The sequence below is a fragment of the Hevea brasiliensis genome, chromosome 13 (assembly GCF_030052815.1).
Source record: "Hevea brasiliensis isolate MT/VB/25A 57/8 chromosome 13, ASM3005281v1, whole genome shotgun sequence".
NCBI classification, from domain to species: Eukaryota; Viridiplantae; Streptophyta; class Magnoliopsida; order Malpighiales; family Euphorbiaceae; genus Hevea; species Hevea brasiliensis.
The window spans coordinates 8837946-8865123 of NC_079505.1; the positions used below are offsets into that span (position 1 = coordinate 8837946).

Here is a 27178-nt window from a genome sequence, read left to right on the forward strand (position 1 = left end):
TATTTTTTATAAAAAAAATTTATTTTTTCGTAAAACAAATATAGAACTTAACTCTAAATTGAAAACTTGATTTTAATTATTATTCTAATGAATTTTCCTTCTAGAATTGTTTGCATGCATATTTTATAATAAAATTATTTTTTATAGTAAATTTTATACATGCCACGTACAGATATGCCATTAGGCTAATGAGTATTCTGCCTTTAGGATAAGAAATTGTAATAGTAACATTTTTGAAGGATGAGTTTAAACGCCTGATGAATCGATTGACTAACTTCTTCTAATTTCGCTCATCAATTTTTGAAGGATGAGTTTAAACGCCCAAATCAAAAGGATCACTGCCAAAAGCGGCGCAAAAAGCCAACTTAACAAGTCTGCCAACAAAGAAGAGAAAATTCCGAACAGAGACTTGAAGATTCCCAACAAAGGAAGGATTCCGCCAGTCAACCACGAGCTTCAATAGTGAATAAAATAGTAAAAATCATGAAAAAAAAATGTAACAAAATGAAAATTATATATATAGATAAAATTAAGAAAACTACTTACAAAGTTTCCAGTTGGTCGTAGATGTCGTCATCCGAGGAATATAAACCCCATGATACCCTTGCAATCGAATAAAGTAGGAAGAGGAAGAAGCTAAATCCGATAATACATATACCAAACCCTAAGGATGGTGCTAAAACTGCATAAATGCCTGCCACAAATGTAATCACCATTGCTACCATAGCATAGAATAGAAAACCGAAGGCACATCTTATTAACCAATAGTATGCTTCCCCAAATCCTAAGATCACCAGCATAAGGTGGGTAAAGACAGAACAAGTAGATAAAACCATAGCTATGGTATCTGAAACTATAAATGCTTTGAAAGTCCAACTTTTGCTTAAGATAGGAGTTCCCTTCTTCAAATCGTTTTCATCACTTATATAACCACCGGGTATGGTAAATGCTGCGGCAAAAGTTACTGTTGCTATAAGTGCTGCAGCTACCAAATGAGAGTCTTTGACCTTTTCAAATTTATGTATCATTTTTTCCTTTCTCATTTCTCCTTCTGTATTTGAAATTTCCCCTAATGGTCCAGCGCCAAGTTCTGTCATCAATTTTAAAATTTCATTCTGCAACACTTTCACAATATTAGTTACTTTGAAAAATAATTAAAAAAAACGATATCATTTCTTTTAAGACATTTCAAAGAATCTTTTTTGGATTAATTATTATTTGCTCATAAGATTTTTTGAATAATAGTGATAATAATAAGAGTCATATCTATTATATATAAATATAATAATTTTTTTAATTTTTTTATTCATTAAGCTCTAACTGAGATTTAAATTTGAAATCTTATAGTCTTAGAGATGACTCTAGTATTATTAACTTAAAACTCATTAGTATAATAAATATTAATTTAATAATTAATAAAAATTAAAAAGATATTGAATGAATATTTAAAAGACTAGAAAAGGCTAATTATTATTTAATATACTCTTTGAATACAAGGCATGATCAAAGGAAATTTAAAAAATTTGAACGCACCTATGGCCACTAGATATACTAATTACTTAGTACGTTTACGATTACTTATAAAAAAGTTAGGATAGGATTTTTTTTCTCTTATTTTAATTTTTGCAATATTAAAAAAAATTATAACTAATTTTTACAAGCAATTTGCCAGTCGATTTAGCAACCAACTTCAATGCAACCAATTGAATTAGTTGTTAAATCGATAGCAACTGATTTTAATTGTTTAGCAATCGACTTGAACAGTTGTTAATCCGTTTTTTTTTGTGTTTTTTTTTTTAAATGATAGGTCAATTAATTATATTTTTGTAAAATTAATTTTTAATATTATAAATAACACAAAAAAAAAATTAAAGATATTTTTATTCACTTAAACTTCGTTTCTATAGTTCTTACTTTTATATCATTGTTACTATAATAAACTAATGTTGATCCCAAGAGTCAATATTTATTAATATGTCTCAAGTCTAATCTTATTATATAATTTAAAGGCTATAGAGAGTACAAAGTCTCGGGTTAAATTTCTCACATTTATTAATGTTAGCATTATAGTATTAGTGATTAAAAAAAAAAAAGAAAAAATAGTTAACTTATCCCATATTTTGCTCAATAAGAATAAAAATTAATATCTATATTGTGACAAGATATATGTTAGTTGACTGACCTTCTTTGAGGATGAGTATCCTGTGATTTGATAGTGCAGTTTTCTCCAAAACAAGAATGCATCTCGTTTTTCTATGAAGGCAGGCAAACTGGTATGATAAGCTTTATATAGATGGACAGGCGTATTTCCTTCAACATCTTTCTTATTTAAAAGGCAAAGCAATGATGAATGTTTGAGCACTTCTTTTATTACTTTATCACTTTTGCTGATCACTGCATAGTGAAGAACATTCCAGCCTCTTTTGTCAGTAAGTTCGCTGCAACCTGGGCATTTAGAAATGATCTCTTTCACTATGTCTTGGAAGCCTCGACACGCTGCAATGTGAAGAGCAGTCCTCTCCCAATCATTATCGGCAATGTAAGCACTAAATTTATCCTTATCCCTATCTAATAGCATTCGAACCACTGGAGTATAACCTTTATACGCAGCATAGTGAAGTGGAGTCCATCCTTTTTCATCTGTTTCTTTGGCCAAGTTACTCCATGTATCCAATAGTGAGTCTATCATCTCTGGAAGAAAAGTCAACAGGACCAAATTCATAATTATTAATGAAAAATTCTTCCCTACAATTGAGTGTATAGTTTGATTTATATACCTAATCTATATAAAAAATATCATGAATTTAAATAGAACTTGATGCATTTTTATGTATGACTCTGGTTTTAAAAATCGAACCGGACTGAACAGTTGAACCAATTAATTGGGAATCGGACCTTGGTCTGATTCGGTTTGCCCACAAACCCTACTTTTCATAAACCTATGCTGAATCAAAATTAATTGGCCAAGTAACTAGTAAACCAGTCAACTTAGTCAGGTTACCAATCAACTGAGTTTTTGATAAATTAATTGATCTGATTTCTCACTTACTTTTAGAAAAATTTAAAATTTCCAATGCAAGAAGTATTGAATTTAATATTAGTTTTAACATTATTAGATACATGATATTAAAACTAATATCCCTATTGGAATCCTCGACAGGCTACAATGGGAAGATTGAAGAGCAATCCTCTTCCAATCTTTATTGGCATTGTAAGCATTATATTTATCATTATCTAATAGCTTTCGGACCACCTGAGTTTTACCTTTATGCGCAGCATATTGGAATGAGGTCCATAGTCTTTCATCTGTTACTCCGAGCAATCTTTTGCCTTTGTCCATTAGCTTGTTTATCATCACCACTGGAAGAAAGTCAACAAGACCAATTCATAATTTATAATATCAAGATCCTTAATTTATTATTCAAGCTTTTTTAAATAATGAGAAGTTTACAATTAATTATTTCTCTTTATTTTATACAAAAATTAAAATTTTTTACTTCAATAAATATTGAATTTAATGATACAACTATCATGCAAATTTATTTAAATAATGCAAAAGATCAGAAATTTAAAATGTAATACTTTTTTTGAATAAAACAAAATTTTCAATACTCCTCTAAAGCATTAAAATTAAATATGTATGTATATACATGATATATTTATTATTTTTTTTTTTTATTATTAAGCTCATCTTGGGTTTTGGTGTTTATAGTTGTCTAACGCCATTTTCAGCTACTATTATTCACAGTTATAGAAAAAAAAAAAAAAAAAAAAGACTTGCCAATAATAATATTGATAAAATGATCGATGTTTCGTACGTATTATCTCTATAAAAAAGTTAAATAGAAAGTTATTCGGAACTCACATTTTACTGATTGACCTAAACTTATGGAAGAGCTCTGCACTACTGCTGCATGTAATGCCGTTTTACCATTGGGGCCGCCATAAGTCGGTGATAGTAGTTGTTGATGACATACCAGTTTATCGAGTATCTCATAACATCCATTTTCAGCAGCCAGGTAAATTGGAGTTTCCTCACAATCATTGGCAGAATATTTAAACCCGTCATGATCATGAACTTCGTAATTTAATATTTCTTTCACAACATCCAGACCTTTTTCATTTCGTGCAGCCTCATGCAATGCCGTTTCTTCAATTTTATTTCTCATCCTTAACATCTCCTTTACAGCTTTCATTTCTTCCATTTCCCTCTTTTTTGGATCTTCTCCCCTTTCTATATCTATTTCACGATGCACTGACGCCTTTGCCCGTTCGATTAGCTCTTTTGCTGCATCAGTATGCCCGCACCTGGCTGCAATGTGCAGCGGAGTATCACCGTGGTTATTGACCTGCAGTAACAGTGACGGACAAATGCCAACTACCTCTTTTATAAAATTGGTGGTTCTTTTTTTTGAAGAGGTAAGGTAGATATGTAATATTGTGTTTTCATTTGGGGTCAGTAGGCAACCAAGATTCCCCTGATAAGCCTTGAATGGATCAAGTTTGCCTTTTTTTGCCGCCTCCTGTAAGTCGGCATTAATGTAGCGGTGGGTGGTCATTGCAGGGTAGATAAGATGACACAAGAAAGTGAGAATATATAATGGGGAATTGTGGAAACAAGTGAGAATATATAGACACCGGTCACAGCCAAGGCCTTTCTCTCATGGCAATTCAGTAATTCTACTATGACCATAGCTGATTTTGGTTCAATGCCTTGTTGGACTACTATCAAAATGCCAAGTGTAAAAGATAATAATAAAATGAGGATGAAGACAAAAATATCTTAATTCCTTTTTTTTTTTTAAAAAAAGAAAATATAATTTAAAATTTTTATTTTTTTATGCATATTTTATAATATTTCGAGATGCGTATGTTTGACAAATTTTTACAGTATAAAAAAAATAAAAATATATGTAGAAAGAATATTATGGTTATATTTATTTTAAGACAAGTGATTAAATTAAGTGGATTATATGACTTAATAAGTGAGACACGTGATTAATGAGAATTTATGTGTCTTAAATCAAAGAATGTGGAAAATTAATATGAGAAAAAATAATATTTAGAAATAATTTAATTTATCATTTTAGTGTCTATAAATAAGATATTAATTATCAATATAACTAATAAATAAATAGGAAAAGACAAAAATACTCTTATGAAAGTACTAAATAGTAACATTTTAGGTCATTTAAAGAAAAAAAAAAAGAAAAAAGAAAAAGAAAAAGAGAGATTCTGATATAAGGAATTGAGAAAGATTAGTGATGTATTGGCTTTTTAACTCTATTTTTAATTTAAAATAATTAAATTATTTTTATTTTTATTTTACTAATAAAATAAATTTTCTATCTAAATTTTACATTTAAACTATTGCGTGTGTATATATTTTTTATTGTTATTTTTTTTATTTTTAGCTTTGATTTGAATTTAAGACCTTATATTTTTAAAGACAATTTTAGTACCACTAAATTAAAATTCATTGATATTTTTAATATACTTTATTTGTAATTCGTTTTTTAACCAGGCTTTATTAATTCAAGTAAGATAGTTATTTGATAAAGCAAATTTTACTGTTTTAGTTACCTCTGGAGAAAAGAAAAGTAAGCAAAAAGAAAATATGAGCAAGGACTGAAAAATTCAGCCAATATTCTCACCTGAATCTCTTTATTTCTAAGGGCTCAAGAAATAATCATGTACGTCATAATTGCTGGACAAGAGAATAAGTACGACTAATTAGGGCTATGCACGGTTTTTGGAGAAATTAAACCGAACCGAAGAACCATATCGAATCGACAAGAACCGTATCGAACCGAATTTATTTTATATTTTGATTCGGTTCTGGTTTTTTACTAATAACCGAACCGAAACCGCATCAAAACCCAATCAAAACCGTACCAAACCAGAACTGAACCGAGAATCAAATTTATATATATGCTTTTCTATATATTTTTTAAATGTATTATATACTTTCAATATAATTATATATACATATATACTTATGTATGTATATATAATTATGAACTAAATATAACTTAATATTACATTTTATTTTTCTATATTTTCTTAATAATTTTAATTATAAATGCATTAAACTACCTTATCATTCTTAATTATAAATATACTATTATCTTATATTAATATATATATATATATATATATATATATATATATATATATATATATTAATTCTTAATTATATTTGTATTTTATAATTAAATATTATATGATTAACAAATAGTTAAAATGCATATTATATGTATACTTATATATTATATAATATATTTAATCCTAAGTTATATATGCACCTTATAATTAAAGATTATATAATTTAGGTATAGTTAAAAGATATATTATATGATATATTATGTATTAATAACTTAATTCAAAACTTAAATGCTAATTCAAATATGACTTTTTAAGGAAATAATTGCATAAAATAATTTTAAGAACTGAGAACCGAACTGGAATCATACCGAACTGAACCGGGACCGAAGAACAGAGAACTGTACCGAACTAAAACTGAAACAATGAAGAACTGAACCGGAATTGTACCGAAATTTTGAAATTCTAGTTCAGTTTTGGTTCGTAAGCAAATCCCAAACTGAACTGGAACCGATCACCCCTACGACTAATTATAAAGGTAAAATTGGTATTATAAAAGTTAAAATAAATCTGCTCAAACGACATAAGGCCTTTTTATTATATAATATAGAAAATTATGATCTTAATCAATAAATCTTAACTCAAATTCAAGTTTGTTCTATGGCTTTTTTTTTATACCAATCTTCATTTTCTTTTTAATGTTAATTTTGGCCATTTTTTGACATCAATCATTTTATTGGCTTTCTTTTGATACCAATCTTGTATTTTTTTATACCAATCTTACTTACTTTTTTGATACCAATCTCTCTATGGACTTTCTTTTGATACCAATCTTGCTATTTTTTTTATACCAACCTCATCGCATTTATTTTGATAAGAATCTCTTTATGGACTTTTTTAATACCAACTTTCTTATTTTTTAGTGTCAATGTTGCTTATTTTGTGATACCAATCTCTCTATGAGCTTTTCTTGAATACCAATCTTCCTAATTTTTTTTTTTTAATATCATTCTTGCTTTTTTTTTTAATCAATATTGTTATGGGCTTTCTTTTGATGCCAATCTTGCTATTTTTTTTACACCAATCATATTATATATATATATATATATATATATATATATATATATATATATATATATATATATATATATATATATATATATATACACACTCCAATCTCTCTATTGTCATAAGTAATTGGCATTTGGATTAGTTTTATTGTGTAGATTTCATGCTTTATTAAATCCTGTTTAAATTTTTCTACCTTTTAAAGGCACAGAATTGACCTATTGAAAATTTTAGAATAAATTATATGTTATTTTATAAAATTTATCAAAACTTATAATTTAATTAATTTATTTTCAATTTATAACAAATTGGTCATTTCGTCCAAATTTGGTCAATTATTGTTAATAATAATTAAAATAACAAAAATACTACTAACTTTATTTTCAATTTAAAAAATTAAATCGATGAAGTTTTATTTTATTAATAAAATAATCCTTTCATCTAAATTTTATATTTAAATAATTATATATAATCTCTAAAATATAACAAAAAATATATTTTTTTTATTAATATATCCTTAATATGCAGCGTCATAAATTAGTGACAATAAATATATTAAAAATATTTATATCGTACTGTAAACATATTTTAATTTGGTATTTAAAATTTATAGACTCTATTAAATATGCGTTGGGTGTGACAAGAAATATATATATATATATATATATATATATATATATATATATATATATATATATATATATATATATATATATATATATAAGAACAAATAGAGAGAACTGCAATTATTTTTAAAAAAAAATTTAATAATTCCTATATATTTATCTAATTAAATATAAAAATGGGTGTTAAATTAATTATTAAATGTGAAAATAGTGGTATTATTTTATTTCTAGTGAAAATGTCTTTTAATTTTTAAAAGTCAGAAGGAATAAATTTTCATAAACTACTCTCTCAACCTTTAAACACTAATATAAATATTATACCACCGAATAGTGTAAATAAGAGAGGTAGTATTATGACGCTCCTTACCTGTCTATTGTATAGCCGAGCAAGAAGTGTCACATTCGGTGTCGGAACACCCTATCTTGTTTTATCATATCTATTGTAAACTTTTAATGTCATTTAAAATATGCATTCTATGTGTAGAGATTTTTTTTTTATATATATATCTTATTTCTGTGGAGACCCGGACAGAGCCTCCCATGTTTTATTAGCATCTGGCGGGTTCCACTAATCGCCTGTTTACACATTTCTATATCATATTCTCGTGTATCATATCATTTACAATTATTTATAAGATCTAAAAATGAAGTATTATCTATTGCATTCATATAGAAATTCATAGATAATAAATTACAAGTTTTTATTTCAATCTCAAAGTTTAATTACAAGTCCAAAATGAAATACATCATGACTAGACATAATGAATCAAAATACTAGTCTATACATTGGCCCGACCAAAATACAAAAGACCGGTGAGGTGACTGCGGGCGATGTGGATCAGTCGAGCTCTATCGTGCACTCTTTGGCGCCATCTGCGGCTGATGGGACTGATCTCCAGTACCTACACGATGGAAAATCAATACGCTAAGCATAACGCTTAGTGGTGCATAATTTATAATAACAATAATTTAACAATTGAAATAATATCTGCAAATCATAATTTCTGGGTCTTTTATATTTTTATTGCTCTTTGGAAGCAATTAACATTATCGGAATTTTTTATGATTACTTATTGTATTTTAAGTCTTAATTAATTTTTATCAGTACCCAAGAAACCTATAACAAATTATAAAAGCTGGATACACGGGTGTATACTGGTTGGACAACCATATGTCTATCCAGTATACGTCTGTCAGGCACGAGGCCAGTTGTCGGGTTTGCCACCCCATTGAGAAGTGGAGTTTGCCACTTCACAAACTGGATCAAGTGGTCTTCATAAAAAGTGTAGCCCTATGTCTAAACTTTTCATTGATGTAAATTTTAGGTTATTTAGACTAGTATAGAGAGAGTTATGACCAAATGAACACGTAGGTAATTTTATGGGTTTCAGTGTTTGGTTATTCAGGTTTGGGCAGAGAATTGGTCATGATTTTGGCAAAATTTGAGCATGGTGTCTACATGAAAAATGAGCTATTTTGAGTCTATTTTCACCTCCAATTGGCCTCATACCAATTGAAGTCATACATTTTCAGTTATGGGTCAATAAACTCACTGGACTCATTGAGTCTTAACCTGCAGAAAATTGAACACTCCCAATATCTCAATTCCTTCAACTTTCTTACCTCAATTTGCATGCAATACACTTCTATAAGCAATAATCTCAACTCAATAGGTCAATTTCAACATTTACACCAATTCCCCAAGCATTTAAATTTTCACAAACACTACACAATCAAACAACCAAACATTTCAACTCATCACACATTCTAATGGAACCATTTTTCATCACTTAAAAGCAACAAACTTCAAGTTTCATGGCTGCCAAAAATTCAAGGGTTCTTTCCTCAAGATTTTCTTTTTATTTTAATGATATTTATGCTTGGCTAAACATGCTTTTCATGTTTAATAAAGAGAAGAAGAGGGATTAGTGCACTAACCTTACTTGAGCTTCCCTAACTTCAATTTTCTTGCTTCCAATGGGTGTCTATAGCTTCCTTAGGGTGTGGGGAGTATTTTTTGTAAAGTGGGCTATGGGTTTTGGTGTGTGGAAGCTTGGGAAATCAAGCTTGGAAGCTTGAAAATAATGGAGGAAATGAGGGACCAAGGGTGGCGGCTCCAAGGGTGAAAGAGAGAGAAGAAATGGAGGAAGAAGATGGAAGTGGGTGGGAGTTTGTCCTCTAGTGCCTATTTATAATTTTTTTTTTTAATTTTTGCACTTTAAATTTTTGAATTTTCCTAAGCTTTTCCTTTTCTTTTCTTTTCCTTTCTTTTCTTTTCTTTTCTTTTCTCTTCTCATTTTCCTAATATATTTCATAAATTTTAATTAATGTTAATTACTTTATCCTCTAAATTTTTATTTTGACATTTAGATCAAAATTTACCTCTAGGAGTGAAATGACCCGAATGCCCTTCATAATGCATATCGGGTCATTTTTATTATTTTTGTACCAATTTATAAATCCTCTAAACTTTAATTTATTTTTCTCTAAATTTTTTCTATATTTTCTTTACATTTATTTCTTCAATTTATGCCTCTTCACTATAGTTTAGGTGTAGTTCCAGACATTTTTGACTGTCCGAACAGACATGAGTCCTCGGAACAGTAACATGTACAGACTACCTATGGTGAGGGCGTTATAAGTATTTTGATAATTCTATCTTAAAGAGTGTTACCGAACATACTTGGTTTGATCTAAAAAATAGATTATGACATTATTAATGTGTACCACATGCTAAAAAGTATTTTTCAACCATGTAACATAAAATAATTTTTTCTCAAAATAATCTTTATAAATAAATTATTTTTTTAAAACAAATTGAATTTAACTATAAATTTAATTGTATTGAAAACCTTATTTTTTAATTATTATTCTAATTAATAATAATTAGAATAATAATAAATATAAATCTATTGTCACTGCCTGCTGGCTAAAAAAATCAATTGTTGTATATTATACATTTATTTATATATAATAAATATAAATTCCAATCTTAGTAAATATATGCAATAATTAAAACAAAAAGATATTACATGCCACACATATGCCATTAAGCTAATGAGTATAAGTGTCTTGGTGTCGTAAGGCATTACCCTAATAATTAACATATATTCCTTCTAAATGTTTTTAAAGTAAAAATTTAAAAAGTGAAAATTAAATTAAACACATCCATATGAAGGAAGACACCATTTACATCTCATGAGGTAATAGCAAGGATGTCTCTTTTTCTTGGCATCTGATATTACCTGATGAATCTGTTGACTTACTCCTTCCGGTGCTTTCTAAACTTTCTAAACATATGTTGAAGCTCCAAATGAAGGGCAATGTGCAAGAAACCCAACCAAAATATTCCGCCAGTCAGCCAAGAGCTTCAATAATGCATAAAAATAGTTAAAATAATGAAAATATTAATGAAATTAAAAGTTTTATAATTTATAGAAAACTACTTACAAAGTTGTTATTTGATATCTGTAGCTATTAACTTCTTCATCATCATTGCCCGACAGAAATAAACTCCATGTTACGCTTATGATCGAATAAAATATGAAGCAGAAGAAGCTCAAACCAATGACACAAATGCCATATCCAAAGGAAGGTGCTAAAACTGCATAAGCGCCTGTCACAAATGTAATCACCATTGCTACCATAGCATAGAAGAGGAAGCTGAAGGCACATCTTATCAACCAATAGTATCTTTCCAGATATCCTAACATCACCAATATAAAGTGGATAAAGACACAAGAAGTAGATAAAACCATAGCTATAGTGTCTGATATCATAAATGCTATAAAAGCTGAATTTCCACTTAAGATAGGAGTCCCTTTCTTTAAATCATTTTTATCACTTATATAACCTCCAGGCATGGTGAGCATTGCTGCAAACGTTACTGTTGCTATAATTGCTGCAGCCACCAAATGAGAGTCTTTGACCTTTTCAAATTTAAGTATTATATTTTCTTTTGTCTCTGCTCTTTCTTTGTTTCGCATTTCAATTTTCCCCAATGGTCCAGTGCCAAGGTCTTCCATCCACGCTAAAATTTCGTTCTGCATTTTTAAAATATTAGTTACTTGAACAGTAATTAGAAAAATAATAAGATATAATTTCTTTTGTTTGATAAAAAAAAAAGACATAATTTATTTTGGACCATTTCTCAAATTGCTTGTACAATTCTTGTATTGCTCAATTCAACATTTACTTAAAAAAAGTTTTTTGGATTATATATTATTTACTCCTAAGATATGTTAAAAATATACTAATTAGTTATTGTTTATCTAAAATTGAATTAATTAAAAGATTTCTTCACTCATTAATAAGTTATACTTTTGTGATATTGGAATTATTGAATTGAAACTCATTATCAATGGCAAACACACACACACACACACACACACACACACACACATATATATATATATATATATAAATTTAAAATTATGGGCCATATTAATAAAATGAAGTTGAATCTTGTTTCACAATTTTGAGATTAAAATAAATTGAAATATATAGTGATGGTCATATACTTCCACAGGTATTAATAAAAAATAAGAATATATTATAGATTTTTATATCTATTAATTAAAATTTTGTATGCGATTATATTTTCTATTTTTATAATTACATTTCTTTTATTAATATATAAATTTAACTATACATCCATACTTATCTTTTGTTATAATTTTTATCTGTCATAAACACAATAATTATTTTATTTTTTATTCATTAAGTTCTAGTTGGAGTTCGACCTGAATTTTACAACATTAGAAATGACTCTATCATTATTGAGCCTAAATTCATTAGTAAAATAATTATTTTAATTATTATAAAAAAATTTTTAAAGTTATATCAATCATCGTTTTAATTAAAGTTTTTAAAAATTAATAGTTAATTAATTAACTTTAATTATTAATTATTATTATTACCCGTAAAAATAAATATGATTTTTTTTTCATTTAAATGTCATATATATATTATGGGTACTTTATTTAATTATTTAAATGAATAAAGATAATATTAAATTATTATTTGATGAAAATAAAAAAAAAATATTAGATGAATATAATTACGAGATATATACTCACTGTTCACAGCTTAAAGGAATAAAAAAGACTGATTGCACGTCTAAAATGGTAGGATAGGATTTTATATATATATATATGTGTGTGTGTGTGTGTAAAACACTAATGGACAGGATTTTTAACCTCTTGTTTTATCATTGGTAATATTTTTAATTTTTTTTAAATTTATAGCTTAATTACATTTTTATAGAATAAAAATTCGTAATAATATAAAAGATAAGAATATTTTTATTGATTTATAAGTTGATTCCCTATCTGCTAATAACGTTCCAGTCTAGTCGTATTCTCACACTTTCTAAAGGGTATAAAAAGTATAAAGCTCGGGTTTGATTCCTTTTATTGATTAATATTGTGAAGTTTTCAGTATTATAGTGAAATATTTTGCTTCCAGAAGAACCAAAAGGTAATATCTATATTATGATAAGATGTTAGTTGGCTGACCTTTTTTGATGAAAAGTCTCCTTCCGTTTGAATTTGCTTGTGCAATGTTCTCCAATGGTTGAACATATCAGTATCTCCATGTCGCATGAAAGGAGGCAAACGAGGATGGCAAGCCTTATATAAATGGACAGGCGTATTTCCTTTAACATCTTTCTCATTTAAAAGATAAATCAATGATGAATATTTCAGCACTTCTTTCAGTACTTCATCACTTTTGCTGATCACTGCATAATGAATAACATTCCAGCCTCTAATATCAGTAAGTTCGCAGCAATCTGGACATTCAGAAATGATCTCTTTCACTATGTCTTGGAAGCCTCGACAGGCTGCAATGTGAAGAGCAGTCCTCTTCCAACATTTATCAGCAATATAGGCACTAGATATATCAAAGCGTAATAGGATGCTGACCGCTAACCGTTTTCTTCTGTACACAGCATAGTGAAGTGGAGTCCATCCCTTTTCATCTGTTACTTTGGTCAAGCTTCCCATTTCATACAATAGCATGCGTGGTATCACAAGCTCTGGAAGGAAGTCAACAAGAAAAAATTCATAATTACTAATATCAAAATCTTAATTGATTATCAAGTTTTTCTTAAAATAATGACAATGAATGATTTCTCTTCATTTTTTTGAAAATTTAAAATTTTCACCATACATTAATTTTAGTATTATTAAATACTTGATATTAAAAATAATAATCAAATGAGGGAGTTTCTATAGTAAATTTATAATTTACAAAGTAAATCTTACTTTAGTAATAACTACTATTAGTTAAAATCTAATCATCATATAAAATAGATATAAATTGGCCTAAAATCATGATAATTATAGGAAACTCCATTACACATCTAATCTAATATTTCTATAAAAGTTAAAGACTGAAAAATGGTTCCCAAACACTTGACACTTGGATGGACAATTAATTGACACATGATATAATTAAAAAACAATAACTGTTTTAAAAATTTTCATTTTAATTTTTTTTATAATTATAAATTTATTTATTGAAATTAAATAATGCTTAACTTGATAATTTTATCTTAAAATATATAATTATTTAAAATTTAAATATAAGATAAAATGAGATAAATATAATTTCAGTTTACATATATATATATATATATATATATATATATATATATTAAGAATTATACATTTTTTGAAATAAATTTATATTTTATTTTTTAGATAGTACATATAACATATAATTAATATGAATAAAAACTATATTTACTACATATTTCAAAAGTTTTCAAATTGCATTTTTTAATATATATATATATATATATATATATAAATAAAACAAATGTTAATATAATATCAAATAAATATTATATAAAAAAAATGTTCAACAAAAACAATTTGCTAAAATTAAAAATATGAATGCTCTATAATTCTTAATGCTTGAATATATATATTGTTAAAAAAAAAAACACTTGAATACACACATATCACGTGTGAATTTCTAAATTTTAGTAATTTTTTTTTAAAAAAGGAAATATGTGTTTATAATAGGCATTAATGTAAAAAAAAATAAAGATATAATTAATAATTAATAATATTAAATATATATATATATATATATATTACTCAAAATTTGACATTTATATCTATCACTAATTGATATTTGACATAATAAAAAAATGATAATTTTTTTAAATTTCTTTTTAATTTATCCTTTTTTAATTATAAATTTATTTATTAGTATTAGATAATACTTAACATATAATTTTAACTTAAATAATTTATCTTTTTTTGGGTATGAATTTATTTATTAGGCTCTATTTGTTTCGCGAAAAATAACTTTTACATGAAAAATATTTTTCATGGAAAGTAAAATTAGTGATATATATTTATATCATGTATGTATAAGTGTTTTCATATTTCAATAAAATTTTACAAAGTTTAGAAAATGAAAAATAATATTTTTTTCTTTTTTTTTCTTTAAAATTATTTAATTTTTATTTTAATCAAGAAAATATTTTCTGATGACTCATTTTCTTGAGCGCTCCAAATACTATAAAATGCAAAAAATATTTTTCGTAAAACAAATGGAGTCTTAATATTAAACAATTCCTAACTTAATAATTTTATCTTAATTGAGTTGAAATTTTTTTAATTTAATTTTAATTATAAATTTAATTTTTATTAAGCTTATTACTATAATTAAGAACTAAAAATTTGATATATTAATAGCTCCTTTTAAAATATTAAATTCATGTAACATTTCTAACTTTATTTTCATGTGACTATTAAAAATAATTTATGTTAGTAAATTATATTTTTTATTCTAAAGATGCTAAATCTTTAATAATATTTTGTACTTAATACTTTTTCATTATTTCGTATCAAAGATTTTTCTATTAATTATTTTTTGAACTAAATATTACAATTCTATCATTTGAAAAATCTTTGTTCATAATTTTTTTTTTAACCTTTATTTTAATTTGATCTATTATTTGTTTAAACCAATACTACTAAATCAAAATCATATATATATATATATATTAACTAAATTTTTTGTCAATATGTAGTGAAAATAAATAGTTAAAATTCACTTAATTTAAATTAAATAAAAATTAAAAGTAAAAAATTTAAATCATTATCACACAACTCGTAAATAAATGACTAATATTTTTATATTTTCAAATACTTATGATAATATTATTAAGAAAATTTAAATACCAAGTTCATAATTACTAATAACAAAATCCCTAATTGATTATTATTTTTTTTAAAATAATGAGAAACTAACCCGTGTATGATTGATTGTCATTTTCCTCATTTTTATTGCCGTATAAGGATCTGTATTTCTCCCACAACGACTTCCTCTGCCCTGAAATAAAGTCAATAAAACCAAATTCATAATTAAATCTTAATTAATTTAGTAAGGTTTTCTTAAAAAATTGAGAAATTGACAGTGAATGATTTCCCTTTATTTATTTTTTTAATAAAAATTTAAAATTTTACTTGATATTAAAAGTCATAATCAAATGTGTAGTAAATTTATAATTTGTAAAGTAAATGTTATTTTTAAATAACAATGAATTGTTAAAATCTATTCATCATACAAAATTGAAATAAATTAAATTAAAATCAAAGTAATTATAGAAAAAACTATTACACATATTTTTATATTATCAAATATTTATGATAATATTATTAAAAAAATTACTAATTTTCCTTAAAACTAGGTCTTATCTTTTAATATTAAAGATAATTAACTTACCTTTTTTCTTCTATAAACAAGAACAATTTAATCAAATTGAAAAGAGAGGGAAAAAAAAAAACTCCAGGCCAACCGATTCTCTTCAATATGCCCACCTAAACTAAAGACAAAAAGATGCAAAAACCTACAAAATAGTCAAAGCTAAGATAACAGAGAAAGCAAAATAGAAAACACAGCCGGAACAATCAACTTAATAGCAAATCCATGTGACAAAAGCCACATGATCTCGCATGAAGAGAGCCACCACCAACAATCAACAGAACTCGAACCCTTGAATTGATTGCTTCAACACACAACACATGGCAGCAGCTACCAAATTCAAAATAAACAGAATTATAGATTCTTCGCCAGAAACAAAAACACACAATGACAGGATTTTCATAGTGGAAATGGTTTTGATCCACCAAAAGCTCCAATGCCACCACCGACTGGAGCTTTCCCACCTTTAGATGGAGACTAGAAAGATGGGATGCGTTCTCCACAGACACAGAAAGCAGACGCTCTTGAAGGATTACCAACTAAAAATATATAATGGTAGGCAAAACCAAAACAAGGCATCCAACCAGGAGTAACAAGAGGACCGGAAGAAACATAAAAATGCTATAATGCTACCACCAAAAGAAAACCGGAAGCCATCTGCACCAAAACAAAGAGCAGCAAGCAGAGCATGACATGGGAAGTAAAACCACCAAAGAAGATGTAGGAGTAGAAGCAAACAGCAGGTCAAAAATGTAGGAACTCCAAGCAAGATGCAGGAGGACAAGAATCTCAAAACACCAAAGCGAAGAAGAATCTTCAACACCAAGAATAAAACCCAAACGAAACACTGTTGTAAAATCTAAAATACATCTACCTAAAAGGAATATTGCTAATGAAAAAACTCAGATAAAAAAGGACGCAACAGCAAACTACAATTAAGAATGAACAAAACAGGACCCAAATAGCTTGGCAAAAAGGGAACCTAGACATGCAGAAGAACAAGAAACAAGCAACAAACAAAAAACCATAAAAACCAAGCCTCAATAAGTAATAGCAAAGGAACCAAACCTGGGAACAACAGCAGAAGCTGAACTTTATACACGCCCAAACAAATTAAATAGCTAAAAACAACCAACACTTATAAACAATCAGCCAATTGCAACTACGGACCAACATAGAAGAGGACAAACGAAACCCTTGAAATAAAGAAAAACCACGTAGCCTCAAGAAAAAAGAATAAACCAGGATATAAAACACCACACTAAAGCGATGAAATCTTTGAACACCGAAAACAAAACAAAGGTAACGCAGAAGGAGAGAAAAGCAGAAAACATGAGGCCAAGAAACAATTACCGAAATGTGGCCTCCCAAATTTTCCTATCCGAAATGATTTGGTCGGTAAGGAAGTCTGCTAACATTTCCTCCCGATCTGAGAAACTTAATCCACAACTTTTACCCAAGCAAATCGTTTGCCATGCTTCCTCTTCAGCATTGAAAGGAGGAAGAAATGAACCACCAACATCAATCGAAGATCAATGGTGGGAGTTAATCCGATCAATATCACTGTCTATCGCTTGTACAAAATGGGTACTTGAACATTTGGCACCTCCGCCAAAGGAAATGGAATCATCAGCTCCATTTAACTTGTCCAAAGTCTTCTTGGGTTTCAACTTCTTTTTACTTTTACCACCCGTGTGAAGCTTACGGGTTGAATCAGAGAGAGCAACGAGGAATTTGCATCTATGCCTTTGTTTGGGCAACCTGGAGACTTTAAGGTAGTTTGATGGGTTAGAGCTAGCTGATTGCCAGGCTGGCCTAAGGGCTTTCACGGGAACGATGTCTAGAAGGTTAGGGTTATTATATGGATCTCCATAAGACTCCATATCACAGCTTAGAGCATAAGGCACTAGTTGATTATCTCTTCTATCTAATTCCTCCAAATTAATTGGGGGCAGAATGAAACCAGTGCATGCCAGCTCCCTTGTGTCAGATAAAATTGCCAGCGGATCTTCAAAATTATTGCCTCTCTCTTTTCCATGTACATGCACGCCAAGGTCTGCATATGGAGAAGTGAACCCCTTATGATAAGCTGCTGACTTTGAAACCCCAGTGGAAGAACCTTGGTTCACACTGTCCAAGTGATTAACAGGAGAAGGAAGTGTCTCGAGAAAACAGTACTTCCAAAAAGTGGCCAGATCTCTGCATGCGCTCTACAAAGCATCAACGGTGTGAGAATATACAAAGTTGTTTTGTAAAGAATAATCAGCGATTCAAATAAGTGAAGATGTCGCATCACCTAATTCATTAGGGGAAGGACAGGAGGGAATAACCTCCTTCTGAGCCGGGCACAAGGGGTCTGAACCTGTTTCTTTAACCGTGGCGATGTGGAATCTAATTTCTCCTAAGTCTACCATGATAGTCTTTCTCACAAACTCTTTAGAATCAAATATAATAAATAAACGTGCAACATCAATATTAGAAAAAAGAATACAAGTAATGAAAGAATAATCAATATCCTAACTCCTCTTATTGACCGTGCGCTCTTGTCTGTTTGAGAGAAAGCAAAATAAAGTTTCATAAAATAAAATTTTTCAAAGTAAAATTTTTTATAATTTTTAAATTTTCATAATTTTTTAGTTTTTGAGAGAAAATGAATTTTTTTAAAAAGGTATTTGGAAGTTTTAAAGAAAAGATATTGTTAACTTATTAATTTGATAGGCCGAAAAATGAAGATTTTTTGAGGTTTTCAAAAATATCTAGAAATCATATTTTTAAAAACTGTTCAAAGTTTATTAAACTTGAAAATCTTTTATTACTTTAAAAAACCTCCTTCTAAACAAAGGTTTAGGCACCTTTGATTCTAATAATTAGATTAGATTTTGGGGCAGAATTACTTTAGGATTATTTGAGTCAAGAATTATATATGCTCCCTCTTAAGTCCTAACTACAAATAATTAAAAATTGATATTATAATTTTTCTCTCGTGCCTTTGGTGTCTTTCATATGCTTAATATTTGATTTTTATTGTTGCTCGATGTTGTAGCTGAGGTTATGAGCCTTAGAGAAGCATTAAGCTGGATCAAAAATTCTATTGACAAGTTAATTTTGAATCTGAATCGCAAATCCTTGTTCTTGCTTTGTCGGCATCTCATCTAGGTGTGTCCTAGTTTGGTTCTATTGTGGAAGATTGCAAGGTCTTGTTAACTGAGCTTCCGCGCTGCTCTGTTGTGTTTGTTAAGAGATCAGGGAATGTTGTTGCGCATTCGTTAGTAACAGTAGTTGATTTTATGTCTGATTTTTAAGAGTGAAATCTTGTTACTTTTGAATTTATTTCTGCTGCTTTATATTTCGATGCTTTTTTAAGTTGGATGAAGGTTTTTTTTTTTTTTTAAATAACACAGGAAAAAAAAGTGCATTTAAATCATTTATGTTGGTTGCTACCGTAACTATTAATTGTGTCGCACCCGACTTCACTAATAGAAAATTTGTAACTTAAAACGAAAGGGCAATTAAATAAGTTAGGGGAGATTAGTCCTCACCCATAATACTGCCAACTGATGTGAAACGCAAATTGTTTTTGTGTAAATTAAGAATTTGAGCTTATAATTAGACTTAATTAATTAGGGTTTACATTGAGTTAATTAGGAGTGAAAGACGTTTGGCATGGTGTTTTCGTTAGCTAATTAACAGACTTGTTAACAGTAGGGGGTAGTTAGACAAATATAAAAAGTAAAAAGTTTGATGGGTATTATTTTAATTTAAATTGCAAAAATTTTAAAAATTCAACTTTTTTAATAATTCGTGTAATTCAAAAACTCCTGAGCATCTACAATATAATTACTATTTGGTGACATAAGTATTTTTACTAGTATTTAAAAGTTGAAAGAATAGATCATAAAATATTACTCTTTACAGTGTTTAGTATTTTGATTAGGGTTAAAAATATTATACCACTATTTTTACATTAACAACTTATCCAATAGCTATTTTACCAAATACTTCTACTTTAAATAACTATATAAATAGCTAACGACTAACATTTAATAACTAATAAAATAGTTGACAATAGCTAACAATTACTATAATAGTTAATATTATCGAACAAACCTTGAAATTTTAAAGTTTTAAGTGCATATAAGCTAAGTACTAAGTGTTTATAATATAATTGTAATAAGCTACATTTAAAACTCTCCAAGTCTATCTACACAAAAATAAATAAATAAATAAATACATTTTTTCTTCTTTTAAGTTGGCTTCTTATTCTTGGGTTTAGGTGCTAATGGTCGTTTAATGCCATTTCCAGCTACTATCATTTACGGTTGTAAGATTAAAAAAAAAAAAGTTATAAATAAAGATATTCGCAATTCACTTCCCACACTAACACACAAAACAATCAATATGCATATATAGGAAGTTTATGATCTGCTTATTGATCTACCTTCATTTGTGAAGTCGTCATCTTCGAAGTCCAGCACTGTTGCCTCGTGTAATGCCGTTTTACCATTGGGACCACCATAATCCAGTAATTGTAAATTGGGATGACTTAATAGTTCCAAAGCTACCTTTATATTTCTATTTTTAATGGCTAGGTAAAGCGGAGTTTCCCCATGATAGTTGGCAGAATATTTAAACTCATTTGGATCTTCATTACTCATTATTGCTTTCACAATGTCCCGACTTCTTGCATTTCGTGCCGCCTCATGCAAGGCCGTTTCTTTATTTTTATTTGTCATCCTTAACATCTTCCTTACTGCTGCCATTTTACTCTCTGTTGGCCCTTCTCCGCTCTCTAAATCTATTTCATCACCCTTTGCCTGTTTGATTAGCACTTCTGCTGCATCAACATGCCCGTACCTTGCTGCAATGTGGAACGGAGTATCAGCGTGGACATTGACCTTCAATAACAGTGACGGACAAAGTCCAAGTATCCCCTCTATAAACTGGGGATGTCTCTTACTTGGAGTGCTAAGGTAAATATGCAATATTGTGTTTTTCTTTGGGGAAAGTAGCCTATCAAGAGGTGGTTGAACATTTTTGAATGGATCAAGTTCGCCATTTTCTGCCGCTTTTCGTAAGTCGGCATCAATGTATGCGCAAGTTTCCATTTGGTGGTGTGGCTGCCTAGATAAGATAACACAAGATAAGAAAAAGAGAATATATAATGTGGAAAAAAGTGTGGTTTAAGACTTGATTTAAGTGAGAAATGACTAAAAAGTAGACATATACATAGCAGCCACAGCCGTGGCCTCTCTCTCATGGTTAATTCTGCAACGCCGCTAGTTTATATGCAGTTCAATGCCGTAATTTGTTGGACTAATGCCCAGATTACAAAAAATTTAAAATGATAATAAAGACAAAAAAAAAAAAAAACTTGTAACCCAGTTAGTGTACTTCAAAAAAAAAAAAAAAAAAAAAAAAAGAAAAAAAACAGTTGGTGTAGGTTGCTTTTTAGACTTAAACGCTTTTTATGGAATTGCTACTATTACTAACATTGATTAAAAAAATTGTAAAACCAACCTAAAATTATTTGTAAAAATAATGTTCTTAAAAATGTCACTGAAGAAAAAAATTTTTTTACACATCAAAGTAATAGTTTTTTTTATCGAAAGTAAAGTCAAGTCATATAATTTTGAAAACACCACTTTAATAAAATTTATATGTTCTAATTATTTTTATAATTTTTTAGCACTTCAATATAATTTAATCAAAATATAATCTTTTATTAATAATTTTTAGAATAATTAATATAATCACAATATATTAATATAGTTACCACATAAATAAAATTACTAAAATATTAAATTATAATACAATATATATACGTACAAATTAATTCATCAACCAAATATTAAATATATAAATAATTAAGTTAAACTAATTAAAGGCAGCAAGTTTTGGTTCAAAGCCGTAATTCGTTGAACGACTATCAAAATGCCAAGCGTACCAAAAAAATAATAATAATAAACGGGAATAAAGACAATAATTTCTTTAAATTTTTTGAAATTTTCGTGAAAATACAATTTAATTTTTTTTTGTCAAATTTCATAATATTTCAATATACGTAATATTTGAAAAATTTTTGAAGTAGAAAAAAAAAATAAAATATATGTAGGAAATAATATTACCATTATATTTATTTTAAGACAAGTGACTATGAATGTGGAAAATTAATATGGAAAAAAGCATTGTGTGACTTAACAAGTGACACATGATTATTGAGAATTTATATGTGTCTTAAATCAAAGAAGGTGGAAAATTAATATTTAAAAAAAATAATAATATTTAGAAATAATTTTATCAATCTAGTTTCTATATGAATAAGATAATAATTATTAATTTAATTATATATGAATAATAAACGGCAAAAAAAATACTACTGATAAATAGTACTAAATAGTAAAATTTTAGGTCAGTTAAAGAAAAAAAAAAGATCTGATATCATAATTAGAAAGATTAATGGTGTTAAAATTCCGTGTAGGTTTTTTTTTTTTTTTTTTTTTACAACAATCTTTCTATTTTTAATATTAATCTTGATTTTTTTTTATACACACAATTTTATGATTTTTTTTTATTTAATACCAATCTTGCTAACATTTTATACCAAACTTATTCTTTTTTGATACTTTTCTTTAAGGGCTTACTTTTGATACTAATTAATCTTGTTTTTTTTTTTTTTACGATACCAACCATTGTAAATTGATTTGTCAACTGGTTGCTAATAATAATCAATTTAGAATTTAAGTGTTAATTATATATTTATTGTGTATAACGGAAATTATTGTTCCCATAAAAACTATTTTGAGCCTTGAACTATATAGCAATTTCAATCTAGATGATCGGTTTCGAGATCAACAATAAAATCTCAATTATTTATCACTAAATTTATTTAGATATAACTCTAATACCATTAAAGTAAAAACTCATTGTTGTGGTTGTTTGTTTTGATTATACTTTATTTGTACTTTGTTTTTTAACCATTAATTAGGCTTTATTAATTAAACTAAGAGTAATTATTTGATAAAGTAAATTTTAATATTTTAGTTACCTGGAGAAAAGAAAAGTAACCAAAGAGAAAATATGAGCATGCACTAAAAAATTCAGCCAATATTCTCACCTGAATCTCTTTCATTCCTAAGGGCTCAAGAAATGATCATGTACCTCATAATTGCCATATAAGAGTAAAATTGGTATTATAAAAATTAAAACATAATCTGCTTAGATGACATAAGCCCTTTTTATTACATAATATAGAAATATGATATCAATCAATAGATCTTTACTCAATTTCAAGTTTGTACTATGGCTTTTCTTTTGATACCAATCTTTATATATATATATATATAACATGTTAATTTTGGTATTTTTTTGATATCAATCAATTTATTGGCTTTCTTTTGATACCAATCTTGCTATTTTTTAATACCAATCTTACTTGTCTTTTTGATACCAATCTCTTTTATGAATTTTCATTTGATACCAATCTTCCTATTTGTAATATCAATCTTGCTCATTTTTTGATGCCAATTTCTTTATTGGCTTTCTTTTGATACCAATCTTGTTAATTTTTATTTTTTATACCAATCTTGCTTATTTGCTTGATGCCTATCTTGCTCTTTTTTTTGATACCTATCTTGCTCTTTTTTAATGCCTATCTCATGGCATCTATTTTGATAACAGTCTCTTTACAGACTTTTTTTTTATACCAATCTTCTTATTTTTTTCATATGAATGTTGTTATTTTTTGATACCAAACTTACTCCTTTTTTTATATTAATCTCCCTATTTTGTATTCATTTACTTTATAATCAATAAGCATAATTTTTTGGTTTAATAATAAATAATTGAATAAATTTTTAAGTTTAATTAATTATGAAGTGTTTGTAACTCATTGCAATTTTTTTTTTTTTTTACTTTTATAATCAATAAGCATAATTTTTCGATTTAATAATAAATTATTGAATGAAATTTTAAGTTTAATTAATTATAAAAAAATATATTAACTGATATATTTAATATTTTTATTGATAAATTTGAAAAGTTATGCCTCTAGTTATTGACGATAGTCAGTTTCCAAATTTTGATGTAAAGAAATCGAAATAAGAATTCAAAATAGATAACTAGAATCCACTTCGACGATTAAGTTAGAGGACTGAAAGTTTAGGAAAAGATAATTCACAAACAGCTTAAGTTAGAGGACTGAATCCAGGCATATTCATAGTGCAAGAGTAATACTTTAGATAAGTGGTATAATTCATAGTTGATATTACCATAATTAATCTGATAATGGTTGGATTTATATAGATAATCAATATCTCCTTCAAATAAAGTTGCACATGAGGATGAAATGATGCCAAAAGTAGTTGCATGCCAATGAAAAATAAGAATCCATATTCAATATGCACTATAAAAAAAATAATAAGTTTTGTAACCAATTTTTACAACTGATTGAAATCGATTGCTATTAGCAACCAATTTTACAACCAATTTATGATTCGCTTTTTTTTTAGTAAAATAATTAATTTAAAAAAAAATAGCAATAACTAGAGGCATAACTTTTCAAATTTATTAGTAATTGATTTATAATTGGTTGTTAAAATCGATTCAATTACTAATAATAATCGATTTCTAATTAGTTGTTACATCTGTTGCTAATCGATATTAGAAAAATCGTATATATTTGATTAATTAAAAAATCTGCTACTAATATCAACTGATTTAGGGAGTCGATTGCTAAATTAAATAATTATTTTAATTGACATCAGAGTTAACAATTAGCTAAAATCGGTTGTTATTTGTCACCGATTTTTTATTGGTTACTAGGAGTAACTAATTTCTACAATAAATTATAAATAGATTACTAATTTTTTTTCCATAAAAATTTATATCTTTTTTTTTTCGATTTACAACCAATTTGCGAATCGGTTGCTAATATCAATAGATTTTTGCAACTAATTTTGCCCCCCAAAAATTCTCACCTAACTTTTTGTTTTCTTTTTTTTTATTTACAACTGATTTGCAAATCTATTACTAACAGCAACCAATATTTACAACTAATTATGCAATTGATTTTTTTCTTTCAAAAATTTTTGAAAGAGATTTTTTTTTATTTGCAACTGATTTTTAAAACCGATTAAAATCTATTGCTATTAGAAATTAATTTTACAACTGATTTTTTTCCCTTAAAAATTTTCAGCTTCTTTTTTAATTTTGATTTGCAACTGATATACAAATTGATTGCCAATGGCAACCAATTGCTAATCGGTTGGAAAATTTTTCTGTAAAAAATTCCCATACAATTTTTAAAAGAAATTAACAACCAATAATCAATTGCTAAAATTGGTTACTAATTCACTTGTATAAACTACTACTCTTTTTTTTTTTCAGTACTCTTTTTTTTTTTTTCTCTCTTTCTTCTCATTTCTCTCATTTTCTTCATTATTTTTTTTATTCTTATATATTTTATTCATCATATTTTCTTTATCACTTTTTCTTTTTCATCTATTTTCTTTATCATTTTTTTTTTATTTATTTTCTTCTTCATCTTTTTCTTTCTCATTTATTTTCTTCTTTATCATTTTTTTCTTCTCATCTAATTTCTTTGTCATCATCTTCATCTTCTTTTTCTTTCTCATCTTTTTTATTTTATTTATTTTTTTAGCATAAAATAAACATTTTTGTACAAATATATTTTTTGTTTGTAAATTATTTGTAGTATTAATTTTTAGTAATTTTTTTGTTATAATATATATATATATATATATATATATATATATATATATATATATATATATATATATTTGGTAATTTTTTTAGTAATTTGTCTTATAAATTTTTATATTTTATTTTTTGTTAATATTTTTTATAAAAGTTATTATTAGTAATTTTTTATAATATTTTGTACATTAATTATTAGTACTAATTTTCATTATCAATTTATTATTTTAGCTATTTTGAAAAAATTATTTATTTGAATTTTCTTATTTAGAAACTTAATTTTTTTATAATTTTTTTAAATTAGCAACCAATTTTTAGGTCACTAAAATAGTTGCAAATAGCAACTGATTTACCAAATGTTTGCAAAATTATAAAATTAAGGACACCAAATTTAATATAACTGATTATTTTTTTATTGCTATTAACAACCGATTTCGGTTGCTAAATCGATTGCTATTAGTAGCTAATAGTTTTTTACTAAAACTTTTATTTTTTTTAAGTTTGATTAATTTAGCAACCGATTTGGTTGTTGATTGCTATTTGTAACCGATTTGGTTATCGATTGCTATTTGCAACTAGACTCATTGTTGGTTATTAAATCAATTGCTAAATCAATTAGCAATTGATTTTAATAAATTAGCAACCGATTTGGTTGGTTGCTATTTTTTTTTTTTTAGTGATGATCAAATAAGATCATAATAATAAATAAATAAGGATACACTTCGAGGACAATTCATATAAAAGTCATATCAATATTAAGGTTTTCAAGAAAAATGTAAAATTTTAATAACCTATTAGTTATAAAAATAAAAAAAATAATTTGTCAATACCCAAATTGTGGTCCGAACTGGCACTAGGATTTAGATCAGCATAAGGCCCCAAAGCTCGTAGTAAGCTTAACTATTCATTAGCCCAACCTTGAAGCCCATATACAATCCTATTTT

The 27178-nt window shown here is 27.0% G+C and overlaps 2 protein-coding genes across 2 annotated transcripts; both read right to left on the minus strand.

Annotated features, from left to right (window-relative positions):
* Positions 1-270: 270 nt before the first annotated feature.
* Positions 271-4570, minus strand: LOC131172040 (uncharacterized). Its single transcript, XM_058132983.1, has 5 exons — positions 3866-4570; positions 3265-3360; positions 2183-2691; positions 547-1115; positions 271-454 (listed from the first exon to the last, which is right to left on the minus strand). The coding sequence occupies exons 1-5, from the start codon at positions 4557-4559 to the stop codon at positions 271-273; spliced, it is 2052 nt and encodes a 683-aa protein (XP_057988966.1). The 5' UTR covers positions 4560-4570.
* A 6226-nt stretch (positions 4571-10796) lies between these two features.
* LOC110652663 (protein ACCELERATED CELL DEATH 6) lies at positions 10797-21658 on the minus strand. Its single transcript, XM_058131755.1, has 5 exons — positions 20994-21658; positions 19319-19335; positions 13313-13833; positions 11247-11839; positions 10797-11164 (listed from the first exon to the last, which is right to left on the minus strand). Exons 1-5 carry the CDS (start codon positions 21623-21625, stop codon positions 11059-11061), a joined length of 1869 nt encoding a protein of 622 aa, XP_057987738.1. The 5' UTR covers positions 21626-21658; the 3' UTR covers positions 10797-11058.
* Between the last annotated feature and the right edge of the window lie 5520 nt (positions 21659-27178).